The sequence below is a fragment of the Chinchilla lanigera genome, unplaced genomic scaffold (genome assembly GCF_000276665.1).
Source record: "Chinchilla lanigera isolate Chin_1 unplaced genomic scaffold, ChiLan1.0 scaffold00026, whole genome shotgun sequence".
Lineage (NCBI taxonomy): Eukaryota > Metazoa > Chordata > Mammalia > Rodentia > Chinchillidae > Chinchilla > Chinchilla lanigera.
In genome coordinates, this window is record NW_004955427.1 from 19,199,051 (window position 1) to 19,220,072 (window position 21,022).

Sequence of the window (21,022 nt, forward strand, 5' to 3'; positions counted from 1 at the left end):
TGCCTCAGCCTTCCAAGTGCTGGAATGACAGGTATGTGCCACCATGCCCAGTGGCTTTTGCAGTTTTTTGTGGGTACTGGGAATTGAACTCAGCACCTTGTGCTTGCTTGCCAAGCAGGTGCTGCACCGCTGAGCTATATCCCCAGGCCCCTTTTGCAGTTTTTGTGTTGACTGTTGATCAGCTTGGGCAGGAGACTAGGTTGCATATGGGCCTTCTATCTACCGCTTACTTCCCTAACTTTTCTGATTACCAGCTCTTGAGATCACAGATTCTTAACTTGGGGTTTATAGCTGGGCTGCAGGAGTTTTAGGACCTCCTGGAAATTAAGTGGGGAGATGTGCATTTTTCAGATTCTTGGGATCCGTGACCCCTTGTATGTCAAGAATCTCTGCTATTTATACCATAGCTACTTTTTCCATATACTCTTTTCAGATTTTAAAGACTTTTTTAAAATTTTTGTTTTGTTTTCTATCTTAAAACATTATGCTAGACTTCATAGAGCATGCATGGACACCAGTGATGATGGAGTCTGCATGAACCTTCCTCACAGGGAAGGCTACATGAGCCTTCCATGGGATACAGCTGTAGAGACCAGAACAACACACCCTCTGAGACCAGACACTTGCTCAGAAAAGCTAGCACTCTCCTCCCTGAAGGGTACAGTGCAGACAGCCCACACCCCTAAGTGCTGTAGTACCCAGGATGTCCCTACTGCACCCTTTGGGAATGGGGAGCGTGGATAGTCCAGAAACCCGTGAGTTATCCATCTGTGCAGAAAGCGATTGTCTGGTGCTGCTCACCTTTCAGTTATGTGAGCAGTCTTACAGTACAGGCCACATAGCCATATGTCCTGTGTTTCTTTTATAGGACAAGTCCAGAACGGGATCCTCTCATTCTTCTATCTCGGAAAAATCCAAAACTTGTTGATGCAGAGTACACCAAAAACCAAGCCTGGAAATCTATGAAAGTAATCAGCAAACATCTGAATAGAACTACAACAGTGAACATTCTCACTCAGAGAACGTTGGGTAGAATCTGAAATTGGGTTTTCTCTCAGTGGTGAGATGAATGTAGAGCAAGTTCCACCAACTAGTATTAGCACAGATGTCAGATCTTCTGTTTCAGACACACATTGCTTTTCTGGCCATATCATGACTAATATATTATACTACTTTGGAGGTTTAAACCAGAGGTCAGAAGCTTTTCCTGGAAAAGCCAGATAGTAAGGATTTCATCTGTGGTCTCTATCTTAGTTATTCTCCTCTGCTGTGGCAAGGTGAGAGCAGCCAAAGGCAACAGGTAAACAAATAAGCACACCGCTTTCCTAATAAAACTTTTTTTCTGGTGCCTGAAAGTTGAATTTCATGTGTTTTCACAGATCATTCATAAGGTATTTTTCTTTTGCATTTTTTTGAAAATGGGTTCTACAAAACCAAATGGTGTGTTAGGTCTGTCCTGTGAGCTGTAGTTTGTCAAACCCTGGTCTAAACCAACCCTGGTTCTTAACCCTGACTAATAGTACTGCTAGAGAGCTTAAACAGTGAATCAAATGAATCCATTCCTGGAAGGCCAGGAATCTTCACTTCTTTAAAACACCCCAAGTGATTCTAAGATGAAGCCAGAAATTGAATCTTCTAGTCTAGATTTGTCTCTGTCCTCTTATCAGATTCCCACCAGCTTGAACCACCAGTGGTACATGCATGACTGTCCCATTGGGTAGAATTTTATAATTTTATTAGTAAAAGGACCAGTCTGTCTATGCCACCAGTGGTCCAAGCCACTCAATGGGACAGCCATGCCTATACCACCAGTGGCTCAAGCTACCTGGCAGCAAGACATACACATTACTGCCTTGTTGTGAATGTGTTAAATCTATGACTTCCTGCCTTAATTAATGAACTGAGAGCCCTAAATTTCCTCACCTGAAATTTCCATATATTATATGAGGATGCTGTAAAAAAAGGTTTCAACTTCTTGGGGAAGAATTCAGTGCATCTGATAGGTATGTATCATTTGATACAGTTTTGAGCAAATGAGTATAAGAAACTGTTCAATAAAAGTACGAAAAAATGCATTAGCATACAAGTCATTAGTATTTACTTAGAGGCAGTAAAAGCTATGAAGACGTACCACTCTTGTCAAGTTCCCTCTCCACTAAAGAGGGTGGGATGTACGTGGGATTTCAATTTAGTGCCCCCAGGAGCTGGCAGGTGAACTTAGGGAATGAGCCAGAGAGAAAACTAACAGCTGCAGTTGGTTGCTATGAAGTGGGAGTGGTTTACAGATCTTGCTTTGTATTTTTTGTCTAAGAAAAATTGAAAATCTGGATTCTTGCAGGAAGTAATCCTGCCACCTAAAATGCTGATAACGGTTTCAGTACTTTTTTTTTTTTTTTTTTTTTGGTTTTTCTCTGGTACCGGAAACCGAACTCACGACTTTGCGCTTGCCAGGCAGGCACTTTGCCGCTGAGCTAAATCCCCAGCCCCATTTAGCTCAGCGGCAAAGCGCCTGCCTGGTTTCAGTACTTTTTAACAGCCTTCCATGCCCAGTAAAGTTTGTCTGTGTGCTCTCCTCCTAAGCCCAGCAGCCAGTGCTGTGTGTGTAATCGCCCACAGTGAAGTGGGCGCGGGTTGTGCCCTCTGAGTTCAAAGCATGAAGCAGCATGGCTTCAGGTGAGCTTAAATTCTGATCAGACAGACCTGCGTTAAAATCCTAATGTCACATGACCCTGAGCAAGTCTGTAAACTTCTGAAAACCTTGACTTCTCATTTGTTTAGTGAGACTAATAATGCCCCCCTGAATATGTTTATTATGAGGCCTAAATGAGTTTATGTTGATGAAAACTTTAACAATGCCTGCTGCACACGAGTTGCCCGTAAATGTGACTACTACTAATACCAATGACTTTTTCACTTACAGGATACCTTGGGAAAACCAGCAGCTAAAGATGTCCATCTTGTGGATCACTGCAAGTACAAGTATGACTTCTAGAGCTCCTGACTCCTCGTTTCCATATTGCTTCTGAAATAGCTTCACTTTGAATGAGAACTTTAATACCAAGATCTAGCATTAATTCATTTAGTTGGCTTTTACTGAGGGCCTACTGTGTGCAGACCCAAGTTCTGTGGGGACTATGGAGAGAAATGAAACAGGTTCCCTGATTCTAGAGAACTTGCCATTAATGAAATTGCTGGGATTATCTTTTTCCATCTACCACCCATCCAAGAGTTGAAATGAGGCTAAATATTTATCAGGTTAATATAATGAGGGGCTGAGGATGTAGCTCAGTGGTACAGCAGGTGTGTCATATGCTTAAGGTCTTGGGTCTGATCCTCAGCATATATATGATATATGAGACGTGTATGCTGGGACTAAGAATCTGCTAAGCACATAAACACAGGAGTAGAGGGACGTGACGGGGGGATTGAGAGATAAGAATGATGATTACACACACAGAACTGTAGGGTAAGAGCAGCTCTTTAGAGATGGAGGTGCACATGTGAGAAATGCTGAGAAAATACTCTTTTCTAAGACAGTTTTTTTTTTCTTTTGTGAGAGGTAGACTGAGACAGGGTCTTACTATATAGTTGAGGGTGGTGTTGAACTGACTGTGTGGTCCAGGCTGGCCTTGATTAATCCTGGGATTACAGGTGTATGCCAGTGTGGCTGGCTAAGATAGTCTTTTTCCAAGGAGCATTTCTTTGAAGATTGATGAGGTTAGGTCTCTTCCCGCTTCACTTTAGAAGAAGAAGGCAATGGCTAGGAAAAGAGATGGGATATATTAGCAAATAAACAAGACTTTGGGAGGCTGTATCTAGTTACAGATACTAGGCATAGACAGATAAGCCTGTGAAATTTTTTTTCACTCTTGATTTTTAATGTGTATCACTGAACATTTCTGTTTTTTCTCCAGCATGTCCCAAATCTACTCCAGTCTATTATTTCCTTCTGAGCTTTGTACCCTTTCCACCCATCACCCAGTTTCTAAACTTACCTATCTCTGTCTGGAGAAAATGTCCCTCTTGTTTCATATCTGACATTCCCAAAGCAACCTGCAGCCCCAGGCCTAGGAAAGCAAGAAGTTTATGGTGCCCCCACAGAGGCATACAGATGTGTCCTACCAAGCTGAAAATGAGAAGGAAGGAGAGGAATCGCAAGAGGAGGGAATACAAAAAAAAAAAGATTATATTAGTGGCAGCAGGCATAAAGTATACAAATGTATTTTGCTCTTTTTTTTCCAGGTATCTGTTTAATTTTCGGGGTGTAGCTGCAAGTTTCCGGTTCAAACACCTCTTCCTGTGTGGTTCACTTGTTTTCCATGTTGGCAGTCAGTGGCTAGAATTCTTCTATCCACAGCTGAAGCCATGGGTTCACTACATCCCAGTCAAAACAGATCTCTCCAATGTCCAGTAAGTACCTGTCCTTCAGGTGAGTTTCCAGTGACCCTGCAATTGGCTGCAAAGTCCAGCCGTTTAGGGCATTTACTCTTGATGATATTTTCTAGTGAAAGCTTTATTCCCACTTACTTGGTTTGTACATATTGGTTAGTAATGTATTCTTATCCACACAAGCTGTAAGTAGGATTTCATTCAAAACAGGGCTTTAATGCTGGTTCCAGTGTACATGTAGACAGTAGAAAGTAAAAAGGGCTCTAATCTCTCAAAGACTAAAGGTAGGAATATTTTATCCTGTTATATTATCAAGTGGGATTTCAGCTATAACATGAAACTTACCCAAGGAAAGCTTACATTTCCTCTCATGATGGGAAGACATCAGAAGAGATACAGAGAAGGGCCAAATATATGAGCCCAGTTCCCTCTTCTGGGGCCAGCACAATAATTTGGAGATGCAGTCCATGCATGGTATGCACACCTTTAATCCCAGCACTTGTGAGGCTGAGGCAAGAGAATTGCCATGAGTTCGAGGTTAAGGCCAGCATGAACTATAGCGTGAGACCCTGTCTCAAAAAAACCAAACAAAAAAAGAATTTGGAGACAGGTAGAAATATTTTCTCACTCTTGAGTTTTAGTATATCATTGAACATTTATATTTTTTCTCAGATATGTCCAAAATCTGTAATTGTGAGACAGGGTCTCGCTAAGTTGTCCAGGTTGGGCTCAAACTTGCAGTCCTTCTGTCTTGGCCTCCAGCGTATTGGGATTGCAGGCCTGTGCCACCACGACCCCTGCCTAAGCTTTTGTTGTTGTTTTTTTTTTTTTTCCTACAATCAACCCTAGTATTGTTACCTTAAAGAAATAATGTACCAGGGCCGGGGATATAGCTCAGTGGCACAAGCGCCTGCCTGGCAAGCACAGGGTCCTGAGTTTGATCCTTGGTACCCAAAAAAAGAAAAAAAAAAAAAAAAGAAAAAAAAGAAAGAAATAATGTACTATCCACATAACTGGAGATCAATCAGTGGCCTTTCTGACTTAGTATTACTGAGTTTAGCCTACATTTCAAGGTCTAATAATTCTTTTTCATTTTAGGGAACTATTGCAGTTTGTAAAAGCAAATGATGATATAGCTCAAGAAATTGCTGAAAGGTAAGCTCTGTTCACTTTCCCTTTTTCTACTTTGTCACTCTCACCCCAACCCCTGCTTTTTGTTTTTGTTTTTTGAAACAGGGTCTCACTATCTAATTCAGGCTGGCCTTGAACTCACTATGTAGCCCAGGCTGGCCTCAAACTTGTGTCAGTCCTCCTTCCTCAACCTCCCAAGTGCTGGGATTACAGGTGCGCACCACTATACCCAGTTTACCATTTTGCCCTAGCTAAAGTTACCTGAATATTGTTACCATGATAATATTCATACTTTAGTCTCATGGTAGGGATAATTCAGAAATAAAACTGCCTGGGGAAAAATATCTACACATTCACATATATCCCAAGCTGTATAAAAATGGACCGGAATCTTGAGGTAATTAAGTGCTTTTGATGATCATTGGCCGGTAATGTGTTTGTTTTTAAGGGAAGAAATACTAAGTTCTATTGCTGAATGCATGTGTATGGATACGATGATATAGGGCTGATTCTGAGAGTCAAGTGATTCAATTCAATATTAAGTACTCTCAACACAGCGGACTCAAACGTAAGCTATTATTTATTACTATTAAATTCTATGCTTTAAAATATTCATGTTAATCTTTTCTCTAGGGGAAGCCAGTTTATTATAAAGCACTTGCAGATGGATGATGTCACCTGTTACTGGGAGAACCTCTTGACTGAATACTCTAAATTCCTGTCCTATAATGTGACAAGACGGAAAGGCTATGATCAGATTATTCCCAGAATGTGGAAAACCGAACTGTAGCGGTCATAGGACCAGAGTGCTCTGTACGGCAGCAGATCTCAGCTCTCCTGTGGTGAAAAGCTTCCCGTGAGCATGGCACGTGTACCTTGAACACCCTTCATCAAGCCAAACCTCTGGTTTCCTATGCTGCACTCACAGTGAGCCTTGAGGAAGATAAAAATGTGTGTAATACACAGATAGGAAGAGGAAGCAGCCCAACTTGTGCTGAATAAGGACCAGAAATCATGAGATGTGGATTTTGAACTGGATTTTACCTTTATTTTCCAATGACAAGTCACAGCTTGTGCCTCAGATGAGCTATGTGTGTATGTTCATCACTGTGAAATCAAGTGTGTCCGTGTGATGATGGCTTTTGTCCCATCACTTGGATCTAGTACCGCTCATCGTCACAATTCTTAAGTTATTCTAGGCTTCATCTCTGTTCCTTTATTTTTATGTAGAAATCCTATGGAGCTTGGGGAAAATACCTGGGCCTCATTTCCTGACAGGGTTAAGGAAGCAGTAGCTGTGTCATGCGATGATGTAAGAGTTGTCTTTATAAAAGTATAAATTCTGGTACTCAGGAGGTTTCTGTAATGCCACGGAAAGGGCCAATTGCATGAATAATTATTGCAGTTGAATTGCAAGTTCCTGTTCTGTGCCTTCACGCCCTTTTTATTGTCTCTCTGAAGGACAAAAAAAAGAGAGAGAAAAAAAACTTGTTAGTAAATGTAGGAAGTGGTCTTGAAGCTTTAGGAGAATTCTTAAAAGACCAACACTTCCTCACTCTTTGCACATCTTAATTTTTTGTTTTGTTTTGTCTTTTTGAGGCGGGGTCTCGTTATGCAGTTCAGGCTGGCCTTGAGCTCACTTTGTAGTGCAGGCTGGTCTGGAACTCGCAACGATCCTCCTGCCTCACCCTCCCAAGTGCTGGGATTATAGGCGTGTGCCACCACGCCCGGCTTAATATTTTTTCGTATTGGCAGAAACAGGGCTGTCTCTCAGTGTAGTGGAGGGATCCCTAGGCTAGTCTTCAGAGTTGGTGATATAGCTCAGCCTGCCTGGCAAGTGCAAGGTCCTGAGTTCAACTCCCGGTACCAACAAAAAAAACAAAAAACCGAAACCAAGGCTAGTCTTCATGTGTGAACACATCATTAAGTTGGTAACTTAGAGCTTTCAGCCTTTACATTTATTTGTATATATTTGTCTTAGTTGTTGTGTTCCTTTCTTTTTCCTTTTCCCACCTTTTCTGAAAACGACATTTGGATAGTAGTTTTCACTGTCTGGTATTCTAACAGTAAAAAATGAAGAAACATGTTAGATTTAAACTATTTCGTTGACTTAGAACCATTTTTGTCCTTTAGGTTTGACATTTCTACAGAAAAATCGACTCTTTTCCTTTGACTCTTGAGAATTGTTCAGTGTCAACAGGTTTCAAAACTGGTAACTGTAAGACTCAGTCACGTGAAATCAGATTTTGTTGTGTTTGTCAGAGACGTATTTGGCTTTTTTTATGTGGGCTAGACTTTCGAGATACTGAACATCACCAATCAGGTAACTGCATACAATATGGCAGATATTTAAAGTTGATTTTTCTGCTTGAGTACTAACAGTTTACATGGATCATATCCTTGGGTACAGTAAGTGTTGTGAAAGGCAGTCCAGTTTTCTCAGTTATGCTATGGTTTTGCCTTGGCAGTGTAAGGCACCATGAGGTATAATCCTTTTCTCCATATTTTAATTTTCCTTTCACTAAAAGGAGCTGGAGCTGAAGCTTCATTTCCCTGGGAATGTTTCCCATTTTGTTTCAGGTTGCAGATTAAACATCATCTTGTGTCTGAATCTTTTCTTTCATTCTAGTTGGTTAGGGGCTACAACAATACTTAACTTGTGCCAGTATTTTATGATAGTGCATTGTAGTTATTTGACGATTTCTCCTATCCCATGAGCTTAGCAATAGATGGGAATCATTACTTACTCATCTTGATGTCTTCATTATCCAACATAGTGCCTCATGCAGAGTAAATACTAAACACCTATTGGATGGATGAATTGGGATGGATGGACGGACGGATGGATGAAGAGTTGGCTTAACAGGATACTCTGTAGATTTAATTGCCATTGGCTCCAATGGGGAATTGGATAATCATGATTGTACAAATCCTCACTTGCTGTTCAAAGAGTCAATCAAGAATCTTTGTCTTTAAATACAGCAGAAGTTGCTCAGATTATATATTTATCTGTTTACCTCAGTGTAGATGCTATTGGTATGTAATATGTAAAGTGTATATTTTTGAAAATAATTTGTATCTGTACAACTTTTGAAGGGTTTTGTCATTATTAATACTTGCTTAATCCTAAACTTACAATTCTTAGTTACTTTTCTCTCGTTGCTGAGACAAAATACCTGATGCCCAAAATTAAGGAAGGAAAAGTTTATTCAGCTCACAGTTTGTGGAGGTTTCAGTCTATACTTGTCTGGCTCCAAGGCAGAGTGGCACATAGCACAGGGCAACCGTTCATGGTGGCACAGAACAGCAAAAGTAACAAGAGCAAAACAGGGAGGAGTGGCAGCATGCAGCCTCTTTCCCTCCCTTACACTGTATGCAAACTACCTGCCCAAGGGCGAGTGTAGCACTCACACCCATAATTCCAACACTGGACCATGAATCTATCATAAACTCCAGAAGCCTGCCCTATGACTGTATGAGGCTTTGGGGGGACTTCCAGACACAAACCACATCACCTTTCTTCCTCAAAAATTCATACTACTAATGGGAAAGGTTTCTGTTGCATATAATACAACCACATGTAATTCTGTATATGTAGCAAGGACTGTACGGGATGAACTTGCCAGAGAGGGAACCTGCTGTCCCTCAGAGAAAATTCACTATGAAAGAAGCAGGTCTTCAGTTCTATAAGCAGGGGAGTTTCTTGGGATTATAAGTGAGTCTCCATTAACCCAAAGGAGAAAGCAGCTATAGACTTAGTGAAATTTGCCTGTTAATATGAAGATACTTGTGTCTAAGGCTAGAGAGTCCTGGGGATATATGAACTGTATGTAAATAATTTCACAGTATCTGCCTAATCTCCATCCTACCCGATGGTAAGTCCTCCCTTATCCCAGAATCATTCTAAGGTCCTCTTAAGCATTTTAAGCACTTAGCTTTTTCTTCCTTTTGGCCAGACAGGCATTCTTGAGCTTTCCACCCCTGGGATCTTGTCCTGGTGCCCCCTTCTACCTAATATTGGATAGTGAGCAAACCAGAGGGGATATTCTGAATTCTTAAAACAATTTTTATTTTTCAGTAGTACTGAAGATTGAATCTAGAGCTTTTGCACTGAACTACATCCCCAGTCCCCCACCATCCATTTACAAATTTTTAGGACAGGGCCTAAGTTGCTAAGTTGCGGGGCTGGGCCCAGACTTGTGATTCTCCTGACTCAGCCACTCAGAATGCTGGGATTACAGGTGTACTACACCACACCTGACAATTCAAGTATTTAGTGAACACTTGCTCCGTGTTAGATCCTGGTAGGTCCTGCAGATACAGACAAATATATATGGCTTCTAACCTGGCAAATCATTGAGCAGTAAATTATGCTGCAAAATAGTAAGTGTTATGATAGATACTCTAGTCAGGCAATGCTCTGGGCTTTTATCTGTGGAATATCCAGCCATCAAGTCCCAGAATTGTGCACTGTATTCTTATTAAAGAGTCATCATTCGAAATTATAACAAATAGGAATAAAGGTGAAAGGATTAGCCAAGAGAATAAGAAATGTGGATTAAGTTACACAAACCAGTTGAAAAAACTGTGAATGTGTGCGTTTTAATGAAAACTACACCTCGAAGCACTGCTTAGCGGAAGGTTTACTCAGTAGTGACAGGTTATTGCTAAGCTACCAAATACTACATAGATATTCTCCTTCTGAGAAACAGTAGGCATATGAAGTAAGAGTAAATTCCATTTTGTGAAGAATGACCAAAGCTGATCACAAAAGCGTTTTCCAAATTTTGGGCCCCTTCCCAGCCCAGGGGGCTGGTTGAGCTGGTTTCTGCGCAAATTCTTTCCATACAACATTTGCATCAAATACTGCACTCTCTTTTTCCACGTGGAATTTCCAGCATCTTCGGTACACAAATTTACTTGTCACTGTGACCAAACCAAGCAGAGGGCAATCCGCCCAGACCCGGTTTCCTTGGGGGCCGGGGACCCAGAAAACAGCGGAGGAAGATGCGACCTGCGACTCACTTCCGGGGTCGGGTCTGGCCCTAACCGGAAGTGCTTTCTGTGGTCTCACCGGTCGCCCCGCCCTTTCGCTTTTGCCCTAACTGGGGCGGGACTTCCGGCCTTGTGTCCGAGGCGACACAGTGCGGCTAGTAAGGACGTCTGTCGCTATGGCGGCGGACCGATCAGCAGATTAGCGGCCTTTCTGCGCGTGTGCTCACTCACTCGTATGCTCTCCACTCTCCTCAGGCGCCCTCGCGTGTCTGTCCATTTCGGGACGAAGCCATGGAGGGGCCGCCGCCGGCGCCGCTCAGCCGCCTCCTCGGGACGCGGGCTGCTTTCCCCCGGGTCTTTGCCGCCGGAGCTGTGGCTGCGGATGCGGAAGCCGACGGGAAGCCGCAGAAGCCGCCTTTCTACATCCCAGAGCCCCGTCCTATGGAGTCCGGGTGGGACCGCCTCCGGGAGCTGTTTGTCCGAGAGTAAAAGCGCCCGGGGTCTGCGGGAGGGCAGCGCGCGGGGCCCGCGGGGTGTGGCTGACTTTTGAACTAGTTTGAGCCTATGATGGTAGCGCCCCACCTTGTATCTTGACATTGCGGTTTGGTAGTTGATTGACAGGCAGGTTTTTGAATGGTGAAAGTAAGACTCTGCAAAGCAGAGCTCTTGGGGATGCTTAGGGAATAATCTTAGGGAAACCTGTGCCCGCGTTTTACAGATGAGAAAAGTTGGCCCAAGCTGGTAGTTGTCACGCAGAGACCCCTGAAACCTGTGTCTGTAGAAATCCACGACAGTGCATTTGGTTTTTCAGGTCGATCCCAAACTTCGCTGTTTTGTGTGGAGGCATTTTCTACCTACCAGAACGAAGACTGAGGAAGGCAGACATAGTTAGCAATTTTTAATTATGCCCAATAAGGACTTACAAATAACAGCAGCTGTTGTCTAATTTTTTTTTTTCGGTGTTGAGAGCAAACTCAGGATGTCGTGCATGCTAGGCAAAGCATTCTAACAGAGCTACAGTCCTGTTTCTCATTTTATAGAAGGAAGTTAGAATTTAAAAGATCCTCAGAATAAATAAGAATCCTTTCAAATGAATCAGCTTTATTTAGTAAAAACTCGGAAGAGTTTGCCTTTTCATATATTAATTTACTGTAGTACCCTGGTGTCAAGTTGTTACAGCTGAGTGCGCCATGATAGGCCAGGTTCTTGTGCCCAGCAAGGAAAGAACCGCCAAGCGTACATCTCGTAGGAAGTAGTCAGATTTATGGAAGAGCGTGGGATGGTAGCAGGAACAGGCCGGAGGAAGAGGAACTGAGGAAGAGGACCTTTCCAAGCGGGTGCTTTCTGTTCTGGGCAGACACCGCTGACTCCAGGTCCCTCCCATATTGTCTCCCTGGTGTGGGAACTAACGATTCATGACATCCTAGGCTTAACCATAGATACTGGTGCAGTATCCGCAGCTGCAGGGAGCTGGCAGGCTTGTGTTTAATTATTTTTTACTTAGGTTTCATTGTCTTTGTTTTAAAGCTAATGAAGCAGTGGCTCATGCCTGTAATCCCAGCTCCTCAAGAGGCAGAGGCAGGAGAATCCCCAAATTCCAGAATTCCCAATTCTTATCTTAGTGAGACCCTGCCTCAAAAAGTAGAAAGGGCTGGGGGTTTTGCTGAGCACTGAAACATCCCTGTTTTGGATTCCCAGCATCACCACTACGACTCACAAAAAGATCCTGAGGCGGATTTCTCAGGTCCGTGGAATTGGGGGTGAATTCGTGAAACACCTTTTGTAACGTAGAATAACAAAAGAGGGTTGTTCCATCGCCTTTATAAACCACAGACTACTTGAGCTGAAAGAAATTTGAAAGATAATTTAATGTAACTTTCGCACTGCCCTCTCTGGTGAGCTGAGGAGACCAAGGTTCTGTGAGATTGTGACCTGGCTGTGGGTGATTGGCAGTAGGAGACAGAACCAGGGTCACAACCCAGTCACTGAAATCTAGGTCCACTCTATTACTGTGCCCTGTTGTTTTCTGTACCATTCATTAGTGTTTTGGACCAACTGTGTAACTTTTTAGAGCCTGTGTCCTCACATCAATAAAATAGAGGGCCAGGCAAGGTGGCACACGCCTACTGTACTTTCATCACTCAGAAGGCTGAGGCAGAAGGATCCCCTGGAGTTCAAGGCCAGCCTAACTACATAGTGAGATCCTGCCTCAAAAAACAAAAACCAAAGTAAAAAAGATGTAGATAAATATTACCCCTGTCATAGAAGTTTTTAGAGGTTAAAAAGGCAATGCATGTGTATCTCCTGGCTTGTTACACTCTTACATTTTTTTCTTTTCTAAGTTTTGATATATAACAGCTTTTGTATAAATCTTAGTCACTGTAAAAGATAAAATGTAAAGTTTCGATTATGGCTTTTTTGTTTGTTTGTTTGTTTGTTTTTTTGAGGCAGGGTCTCACTATATAGCCCAGGCTGACCTTGAACTCTCTGTGTATCCCAGGCTGGCCTTTAACTCCCAGTGATCCTCCTGCCTCAGCCTCCCAAGTGCTGGCATTCCAGGTGTGTGTCACCATACCCAGTGATAGTTTTCTCACTGACCTAAATATAAGACAATTTTCTAAGAGGTTTTATGTAAGTTTTTCTCTGTAGATGTAGGAACCAAAAGGCTCCCTGGCACTGGAGATGTACTCAGAGGTAGAATGCTTTCCTAGCATGTGCAGTGCCCTAAATACAGTCCCAGCACCACAAAACAAAAGCATAGAACCTAGTCATTCTAATATCTCAAATATTGTGGTTATTGACAAGTAAAATTAGTTAAGTACTTGTACAGTCTCTGAAGAAAGCAAGTTAGATAACATTTAGTAGTTTACTTATTTAGCAGAGCCATTAATATTTAGAAACCTTGCCGAGCATGGTGGCCCACACCTGTAATCCCAGGATGATGGCACACACTTGTAATCCTAGCTGCAAGGGAGGCAGAGCAAGAGGGTCACAAATTTGAGGCCATCCTGGGCAGATTAGATATCTCAAAGTAGAATAGGCTAGGAATATAGTTTAGTGCTTCCTGGGTCCAATCCCAGGAAGTACTGCAAATCAATCAATCGGTAAGTTACAAAGTTAGTTGTATGTTAGAACAGTTGCAGGAGAATATCTTGGAAGCTCAATTAAAAGTTCTAGTTTCTCTCTTTTTTTTGGCTTTTTGAGACAGGGTCTTACCATGTAGTCCAGGCTGCCCTTGAACTCCAGGGGATTCTCCTGCCTCAGCCTTCTGAGTGCTGGGATTATAGGCATGCACCACCACGCCTGGCAACAGTTCTTGTTTCTTACGCATTTGAAAGTGATAAATTGACTCAAATGGTAGTTTTTCCTTATGTTTGATTGGCCTGTATTGCTCACTGCATAACGGGCTTTCAAAGTGATTATTAGTAAATATGGTGTTGACGTTTTATACATCCGTATTTTCATTCTTCCATACATTGTGTTAACCTCTTATGAGTTTGTATAATTTCTGTGGGTTGACATTTAAAAAGAGAATTTGATTTCTTCATTCAGCCCACAGATTCTTTCTGCTTCTTGGGTTACAAGATACTGTAATAGTCTTCAAAATAAAAGTGTATTTATTTATTTGCATAAATAGTACCGAGAATTGAATATAGGGCTTTTGTACTGAGCTGCATCCTAGGCCTTTTTTTTTTCCTCAAATTTTGAGACAGGGTGGCCCTGTTACCCAGGCTGGGCTTGGACTTTCGATCCTCCTGCTTCAGCCTTCCAGAGTGCTGGCAATACGGGTGTGTGCCACCACACCTGACTAAAAGTACCTAAAACAAACAAACAAAACCGAATATAACATGCATCTAGGGAAATGTACATAAGTATGCTTACTAATGAATTTTTTTTTGCTTACTTAGGAATTTTCACAAACTGAACATAGCTGTGTAACCAGCTCCAGAAATTGTTAGCACCCAGCATTACAAAAGCCCCTTTTGGGGCTGGGAATATAGCTCAGCAGCACAGTGCCTTCCTGGCAAGCGCAAGATGCTGAGTTCGATTCCTCGTTCCCCCCGCAAAAAAGACCCCTTGCCCCCCTATTCATAATTCCCTCCTGAGGAGAACCACTGTCCTGCTTTTGGATACGTTTTGCCTGAGATTTGTACTACTTTTACTCTAACAGCGCTGTTTAGTTTATTGAAGAGATTTCGTTAGTTCTCCCCATAAGGTAGAATGTAGTATTAGCATTTGGGATAATTCTGATCATAGTGCTTTTGGATAATCTCCCAACGACGTGGTGTTTTTGCTGTTTTAGTGAGCAACAGAGAGTTTCAGAGGAGCTTGAGAACATCTGTAAGGCGGCAGCTTCCGCTGGCATCATTGGCTGGGCGTATGGGGGAATCCCAGCCTTCATTCATGCTAAGCAGCGCTACATAGAGCAGAGCCAAGCAGAGATTTATCATAACCGGTTTGACGCTGTGGTAAGTACTAATGACCTAAGAGTGTTATGAAGGCACACACTGTCTCTGCAGTTACACATAATCAGTCATAATCAGTTGTGGTTTGAGAGAATTGTAGAAAGTCCAAGTCTATGTTAAATAACAGTGGAAATAGTCATGCTGACATGCCTAAGCGTAGCTCGTCAGACAATTATCTTCAAAGCAGGCATGTGTGAGCTCACCGTTATGGCTAAAGAACAAAAACTTAACTCTGGCATAGTACCATTACCTGCAGACCTTATGTAAATGCACTAGTTCTTCCACTTAACTCACTTACTTTACATTAAACACATTTCTTTTTCTGGCCTAGGGTCTAACAATAAATGACGTGTTGAATTGGCCTCTCAGACCTCTGTAGTCTGGAACAGTTTCTCTGTCTTTGTCTTTGCTGAGCTTGACAGTTTTGATTATGATTTGGGGATGATTTCTTACAAGATTCAGGCTATGTCTTTTGGCAGGTATGTCCTAGAATTGATATTGTATCCTTCCTAGTACATTGCATCAGAGTCATGTACCATATACCTGTCACTTTATTGCTGATGTTTACTTTAGCCACTTAGCTAAGATGATGTCTGCCAGGTATATCCCCCATCAAATTATCACTTTTTCCCTTTATAATGGTAAGTATTTTATGGGTTCTTATTAGATCCTTTGAAATTATACAGGTATCCTGTTTTTCATCAAATTTCAGCAAAAAATGACTCTGGCTTGAAATCGTTATTATTGTGGTGGTTGCCAAATGGCCGTTTTTTAGTTCTGTCATTCTTCCTCCACTTTTGGTTAGTGTTCACCTCTGAGAAAGTGTTCTTCCCGCACCCCCGCATTTACCTGTGTATCCATCTATTTACAGTTCTGCATCAGCAATAGAGATCATTCTGAGGACTGTATTGTTAGATAGTGTTGTCCTTGTGTGAATATCACAGAATATACTTCATGAGTTAGGCCTTTTTTGTCTTGTGTGTGTGTTATGATTGGGGGATACTGGGCTACATTTCCAGCCTCCTTTTGTTTGTTTGTTTGTTTGTTTGTTTTGTCTTTTTGAGATAGGGTCCCGCTATGCATTTTAGGCTGGCCTGGAGCTCACTTTGTAGCTCAGGCTAGCCTCAAACTCGCAATGATCCTCCTGCCTCAGCCTCCCATGTGCTGGGATTACAGGTGTGTGCCATCATGCCCGGCTTGTATTTTTTATTTTGAGACAGTGTCACTAGGTTGTGCCCAGGTTGGGCTGGAATTTATGATCTTTCTGCCTCAGCCTGTCATAGTGCTGGGATTACAGGGGTGCACCACCACATGTGGCTTGGTATTTGAAGCCTTTCTATGTAGCGCATAACTGTTTATGATTTACTTACATTAGTATGTACTTAGGGTTCTTGTTTCATTCCATAGGCCTGTAATCCATTGTCATTTATTTTCATACTCAAATGGGCCTGGATTTGGACCGGCAGAGCCGTTTCAGACTAGCGCCTGTGTCCCTGAGACACGTCTTCTTCATCCTCTGACCATGCCATTACTTCCGGCACAGTAACATGTTCTGGGGTTGGCTTTTGCTCTTCCTGTGCCAGTCCTGGAATTAACCGTTTCTCCAAACACCTCAGCTTTTTTTCAGTGGATACTGGTATTTAGAAGCCAAAATCTGAGTCTTATGTGTGCACATTTCTACCAGAATGTTAGTTTCTAGATGCTAGGCAGACAGAATGTGTGTGTGTGTGTGTGTGTGTGTGTGTGTGTGTATGCAACTTACATATAATTCACACACATCTGTATCGGTGTCTGTCTATTACAAGCTGTGAATGCGCACAGATACCTCAGAGCAGTTCTGACTTGTCCAAGGTCATGTAGTAGTTAAGGTACACACAGGGTTTCTCTCATATCTTTACAAATTCAGACTTTACTTTCTGATCTTGTACCAGACCTGCTCTGTGATGGGTCAGCGAAGACAGGCACGGAAGACGCAGCGTCTCTTCCGATTCTGACTTTATTCCTCACTCTCTGGGTGACGTTGGTGATAAACTTTCTCCTAAGCTTTAGTGAAAACTGTAAGACTTTCCTGAAAGCAGTGTTGTAAGAAGTAAATGAGGCACTGTATATAAACACTTTAAACATAAAAGGTGGTCGGTAAGTATTTCTTTTTTCTTTCTCCGTCCTGCACATCTGTGTTACTTTAATCTTTGCCCTTTTATTTAGCATTTACTCAGTAGGTGTTCTCTGGCTGTTCCCTAGTACCTGTTGAATAGGAAGAACATGTCTAAAGCGGTTTCATATGTGTCACAGCGGTTGCTGCATAGATTCTCCTTCGATAATTGCTGGATTACTTGGCAGTTCTTAGTTCCTTTCCCATCTCCTGATAAAACAGGATGTGCATGAGACTTTTACCTAAACCTCAATACTTATAGAAAGGCCTTTCTAGAGATTTTCTGTTCTTTTCTGCGTCAGTGTCCCTGACTAATTTCTAGCAGACAGTGCTGCATGCAGTTCTGTAATAAGGGGCGCGTCAGGCTGTCCCGGAACCTCACAGCGTTTTTCTTCCCTCCAGCAACGTGCGCACCGAGCTGCCACTCGAGGCTTCCTCCGGTACGGCTGGCGCTGGGGTTGGAGAACTGCGGTATTTGTGACTATATTTAAGTAAGTTCTCTTTGAATTGTGACACAGGGTCTTGATTGTCTTTTAGGAGTACATCTGTTGAGCAGGTGGGACGTCTTGTCTTGTCTTGTTTTGTGGTGGTACTGGGCATCGATCCCAGGGCCTTCACACTAAGCTGCATCCCCAGCCCTTTTTGTCTTTTGAGACAAGGTCTTACTCTGTCACTTATGGGCTTGAATTTGCAGTCCTTCTGCCTTAGCCTCCCAGAGTGCTGAGATTACAGGCATGGACCACCACACGCAGCCGAGCCAGTGGGATTATAAAAACAATACTCACAGGAAAGTGATTCATAATGCCTGTTTCTTTCTTTTTATTTATTTATTTATTTATTTATTTTTTTTGCAGGGGTATATTTGTTTGTTGAGACAGCATCTTACTGTGTAGTATAGGCTGGTCTTAAGCTCAGATCCTCTAGCCTCGGCCTCCCGAGTGCTGGGATGACAGGTGTGCACTCCTGTGACCAGCTAAAATGCCTTTTTCTCGGGAACTTTTGTCTATCTGTGTAAGAGGCTTGTAGTTTTTCATACAGGATAGAGATCTGTCAGCTAGGATCAACATAGATGGAAGGGTGAGTTCTAACTAAAAGAAATCCTGCAGAACCTTTCTCTGTGTTTCTAAGTAAATACTTCTTCCAGAGATGTGATTGTTCTTTGGTTCCTCTTTAGCGGAAAGGCTACCTCCGAAGCCCTCCTGCACTTTAGCGATCTCGAACCCAGGGAAGGGGCCTGGATTAGGACAGGGATTACTAGTGCAGATTCTCTAAACCTGGCATCTCAGTGGAAATAACAGTCAGGAATGGATGTGGAATACATTCTGAATTGTATATTTTCCTTTTCCTCCCCAATGCTCAGCTCAGTGAACACTGGACTAACTGTGTACCGGAATAAAAATGCCCTGAGCCACTTCGTCGTGGCAGGAGGTAAGATATTTTTGTTCCTCTTTACATTTTTCAGTGTCAAATATGGTTTAGAAAATACATAAGGACATAGAAATAAGGATTGTAAATTCCCTGGGTGGCTTCCCTTTACGTCTCATGCAGCTTCATACAGAGTGTGTTTGTGGCAGCGTTGTATGGGCCATGGCACACTCAGTGAATAAAACAGATGAGATACGTGCTTCCATCGAATTTTAAAGACTAATGAAAATGGGGAAAAGCAGGTTACCATGATAGAAAATAACATATACGTGGTACAGGGGACCTAAGGTTGACATACATTAGTCCTAGGTGGTTTTTTTCAAGCAGTGACATCTAAGTTGCCGCCTAAAGAAAGAGAAGGAGCGTGCATTTTCTTCCCAGGTAGGCGCTGTGCCACTGAGCTATATCCCTGGAGCATACATTTTCTCCTAAGTAGCAGGAGCATTAGGGCAAGGTCTAATGCAAGAGGTTTCCCCAGAAGCAGGTTAAGCAGGGCACGTTGGTGCTGCATATATTCCCAGGTCTCTGGGAGGCTGAGGCAGGAGGATTGCAAGTCTTGAGCCCAGCCTGGGGAACTTAGTAACTTAGCCAGACCTTGTCCGAAAATAAAATAAAGGCCTGGGGATGTAGCTCGGTGTGAAGACCCTGGCTGCAGTCCCCAGTACCACACAACAGCAGCGAAAGGGCAGGTTCGTATGGTTCTGGTCCAGTGAAGGGAAGAATAGTTTGAGGAGAGATTAGTGGTCCATGATTGGAAGGAACTAGACTTTTCACAGTGATGTTTGGATTTTATTTGAAAGCCTTCTTCTGGTAGATGCATTTTATTTTAAATGAGCATTAAAAAGTAGAAAACACAGTTGGGCCTCGTGGCACACGCATGTAATCCCAGCACGTGGGACAGCAGGATCGTCACAAGTTGGACACCAGCCCAAACTACATAGCCAGATCCTATTTAAAAAAAAGAAAAAAAAACATTAAGACAAAAAGCAAAACCATTAAAGGAAAGGTGACTGAAGTTAATTGCTGTGTACGTGCAAGCATCCACATTCCCTCTTAGATGCAGGCACACAAGCCAGATGTGCACATCTGTAACCCCAGCACTTGGGAGACTTAGGCAGGAAGATCACAAGCTCAAGGAGTTTGAACTACATAGCAAGACCCTGTCTCAAAAAAAAACAAAAACCACACATACATGTAACACATACACATGCCACATACGCATACCCTGAACCTAACATCTGAAGTTTTTTTTTCGGAAATTATTTGAATCTTTCAAAACTTGGAAAATAAAGATAATACAGGAAGTACTGTATACCCTTTAGGACAGCTACACTGTACCTTTTAAACTTCGTGAATAGAGCTGGGGATATAGCTCAGTGGCATAAGTGCTTGCCTGGCAAGCCTGAGGTCATGAGTTTGAGTCCCAGTACCAAAAAAAAGATTAAACTTTGTGAATAGAGGGATTTTATAGGCTCAAATGTCCAAGCCAAAGTAATCCTAAGCAAAAAGAGCAGGCTGGAGGCATTACGACACCTGATTTCAAATTAGACTGCAAAGCCATAGTAACAAAACCAGCATAATACTGGCACACAGACACATAGACCAGTAGAAGAGAGGACACAGGAACAAGCCACACAAATACAGCCATCTGCTTCTAGACAAAGGAGCCAAAAATACACGTTGGAAAAAAGCCTCTTAATGAATGTTGCTGGGAAACTGGATATCTGCTTGTAGAAGACTGTAATTAGATCCCTCTCACCCTGGACAAAAGTTACTTCACAGTGGCCTAGAGATCTGTTAATAAGACCTGAGACTTTTATCGCTTCTCGGCCTTTTGGCTAAGATCAAGTGAAGACCTGAGACTTTAAAACTGCGGAGAGAAAACAGGGGAACTTGGAGCCAATAGACATAGGCAGCTCCCTGAAGAGAACTCTACTAGAAAAGGAAATGATAGGAGCTACATGGGGCTGCACCAAATTTAAAACATTCTTCACAGCAAGGGAAACCACTAATAGCAAAGACAGCCTGCAGAATGGCAGAAAAACCTTCACCAGCTACGAGTGTGACAAAGGATTAACACAGAGTATATAAGAACTTTCGTATTAATCTTTTATTAGTACATATTTATAGTACATGTTCATTGTGGAGAGTTGGTATATGTACAGAACACTTCTTAATTCTCTTTACTTCCCCTTCCCTTTCTCTCCTCCCCCTTTATCTCTGGATCCCTTTCCCATTTGTGAAAGACCTGTCTCCCTGATTTCTCTTTTTTTTTTTTGTCTTTTTGAGATAGGGTTTTGCTAGGCAGTTCAGGCTGGCCTTGAGCTCACTTTGTAGCCCAGGCTGGTCTCAAACACAAATGGCCCTTCTGCCTCAGCCTCCTGAGTGCTGGGATTATGGGCGTGCGCCACCACACCAGGCTCTGTCTCCTTGATATCTATTATCCATCCTTTTTTTTTTTTTT

General features: G+C 42.5%; 2 protein-coding genes and 1 long non-coding RNA gene across 4 annotated transcripts in view; 2 read left to right on the forward strand and 1 right to left on the reverse strand.

Annotated features, from left to right (window-relative positions):
* The window catches only part of Poglut1 (protein O-glucosyltransferase 1), a 17,539-nt gene extending 10,539 nt beyond the window's left edge, over positions 1–7,000 (forward strand). The window contains exons 7-11 of the mRNA XM_005386444.2: positions 869–968; positions 2,921–2,979; positions 4,243–4,410; positions 5,488–5,544; positions 6,154–7,000. Coding sequence (XP_005386501.1) covers positions 869–968; positions 2,921–2,979; positions 4,243–4,410; positions 5,488–5,544; positions 6,154–6,310 — 541 coding nt within the window. The 3' untranslated portion in view covers positions 6,311–7,000. The remainder of the gene's footprint in view (positions 1–868; positions 969–2,920; positions 2,980–4,242; positions 4,411–5,487; positions 5,545–6,153) is intronic.
* Positions 2,986–10,819, reverse strand: LOC106148712. Its single transcript, XR_001234364.1, has 3 exons — positions 10,747–10,819; positions 3,996–4,126; positions 2,986–3,760 (listed from the first exon to the last, which is right to left on the reverse strand). It is a non-coding gene; the product is annotated as an uncharacterized LOC106148712 (long non-coding RNA).
* Positions 8,979–21,022, forward strand: part of Timmdc1 (translocase of inner mitochondrial membrane domain containing 1) — a 26,735-nt gene continuing 14,691 nt past the window's right edge. Inside the window, exons 1-4 of one of the 2 annotated variants that reach the window (XM_013515089.1) lie at positions 8,979–11,000; positions 14,819–14,984; positions 17,536–17,624; positions 18,494–18,561. In XM_013515089.1, the coding sequence (XP_013370543.1) occupies positions 10,807–11,000; positions 14,819–14,984; positions 17,536–17,624; positions 18,494–18,561 (517 nt within the window). In that variant the 5' untranslated portion in view covers positions 8,979–10,806. The remainder of the gene's footprint in view (positions 11,001–14,818; positions 14,985–17,535; positions 17,625–18,493; positions 18,562–21,022) is intronic. The other variant, XM_005386443.2, reaches the window with a different exon arrangement.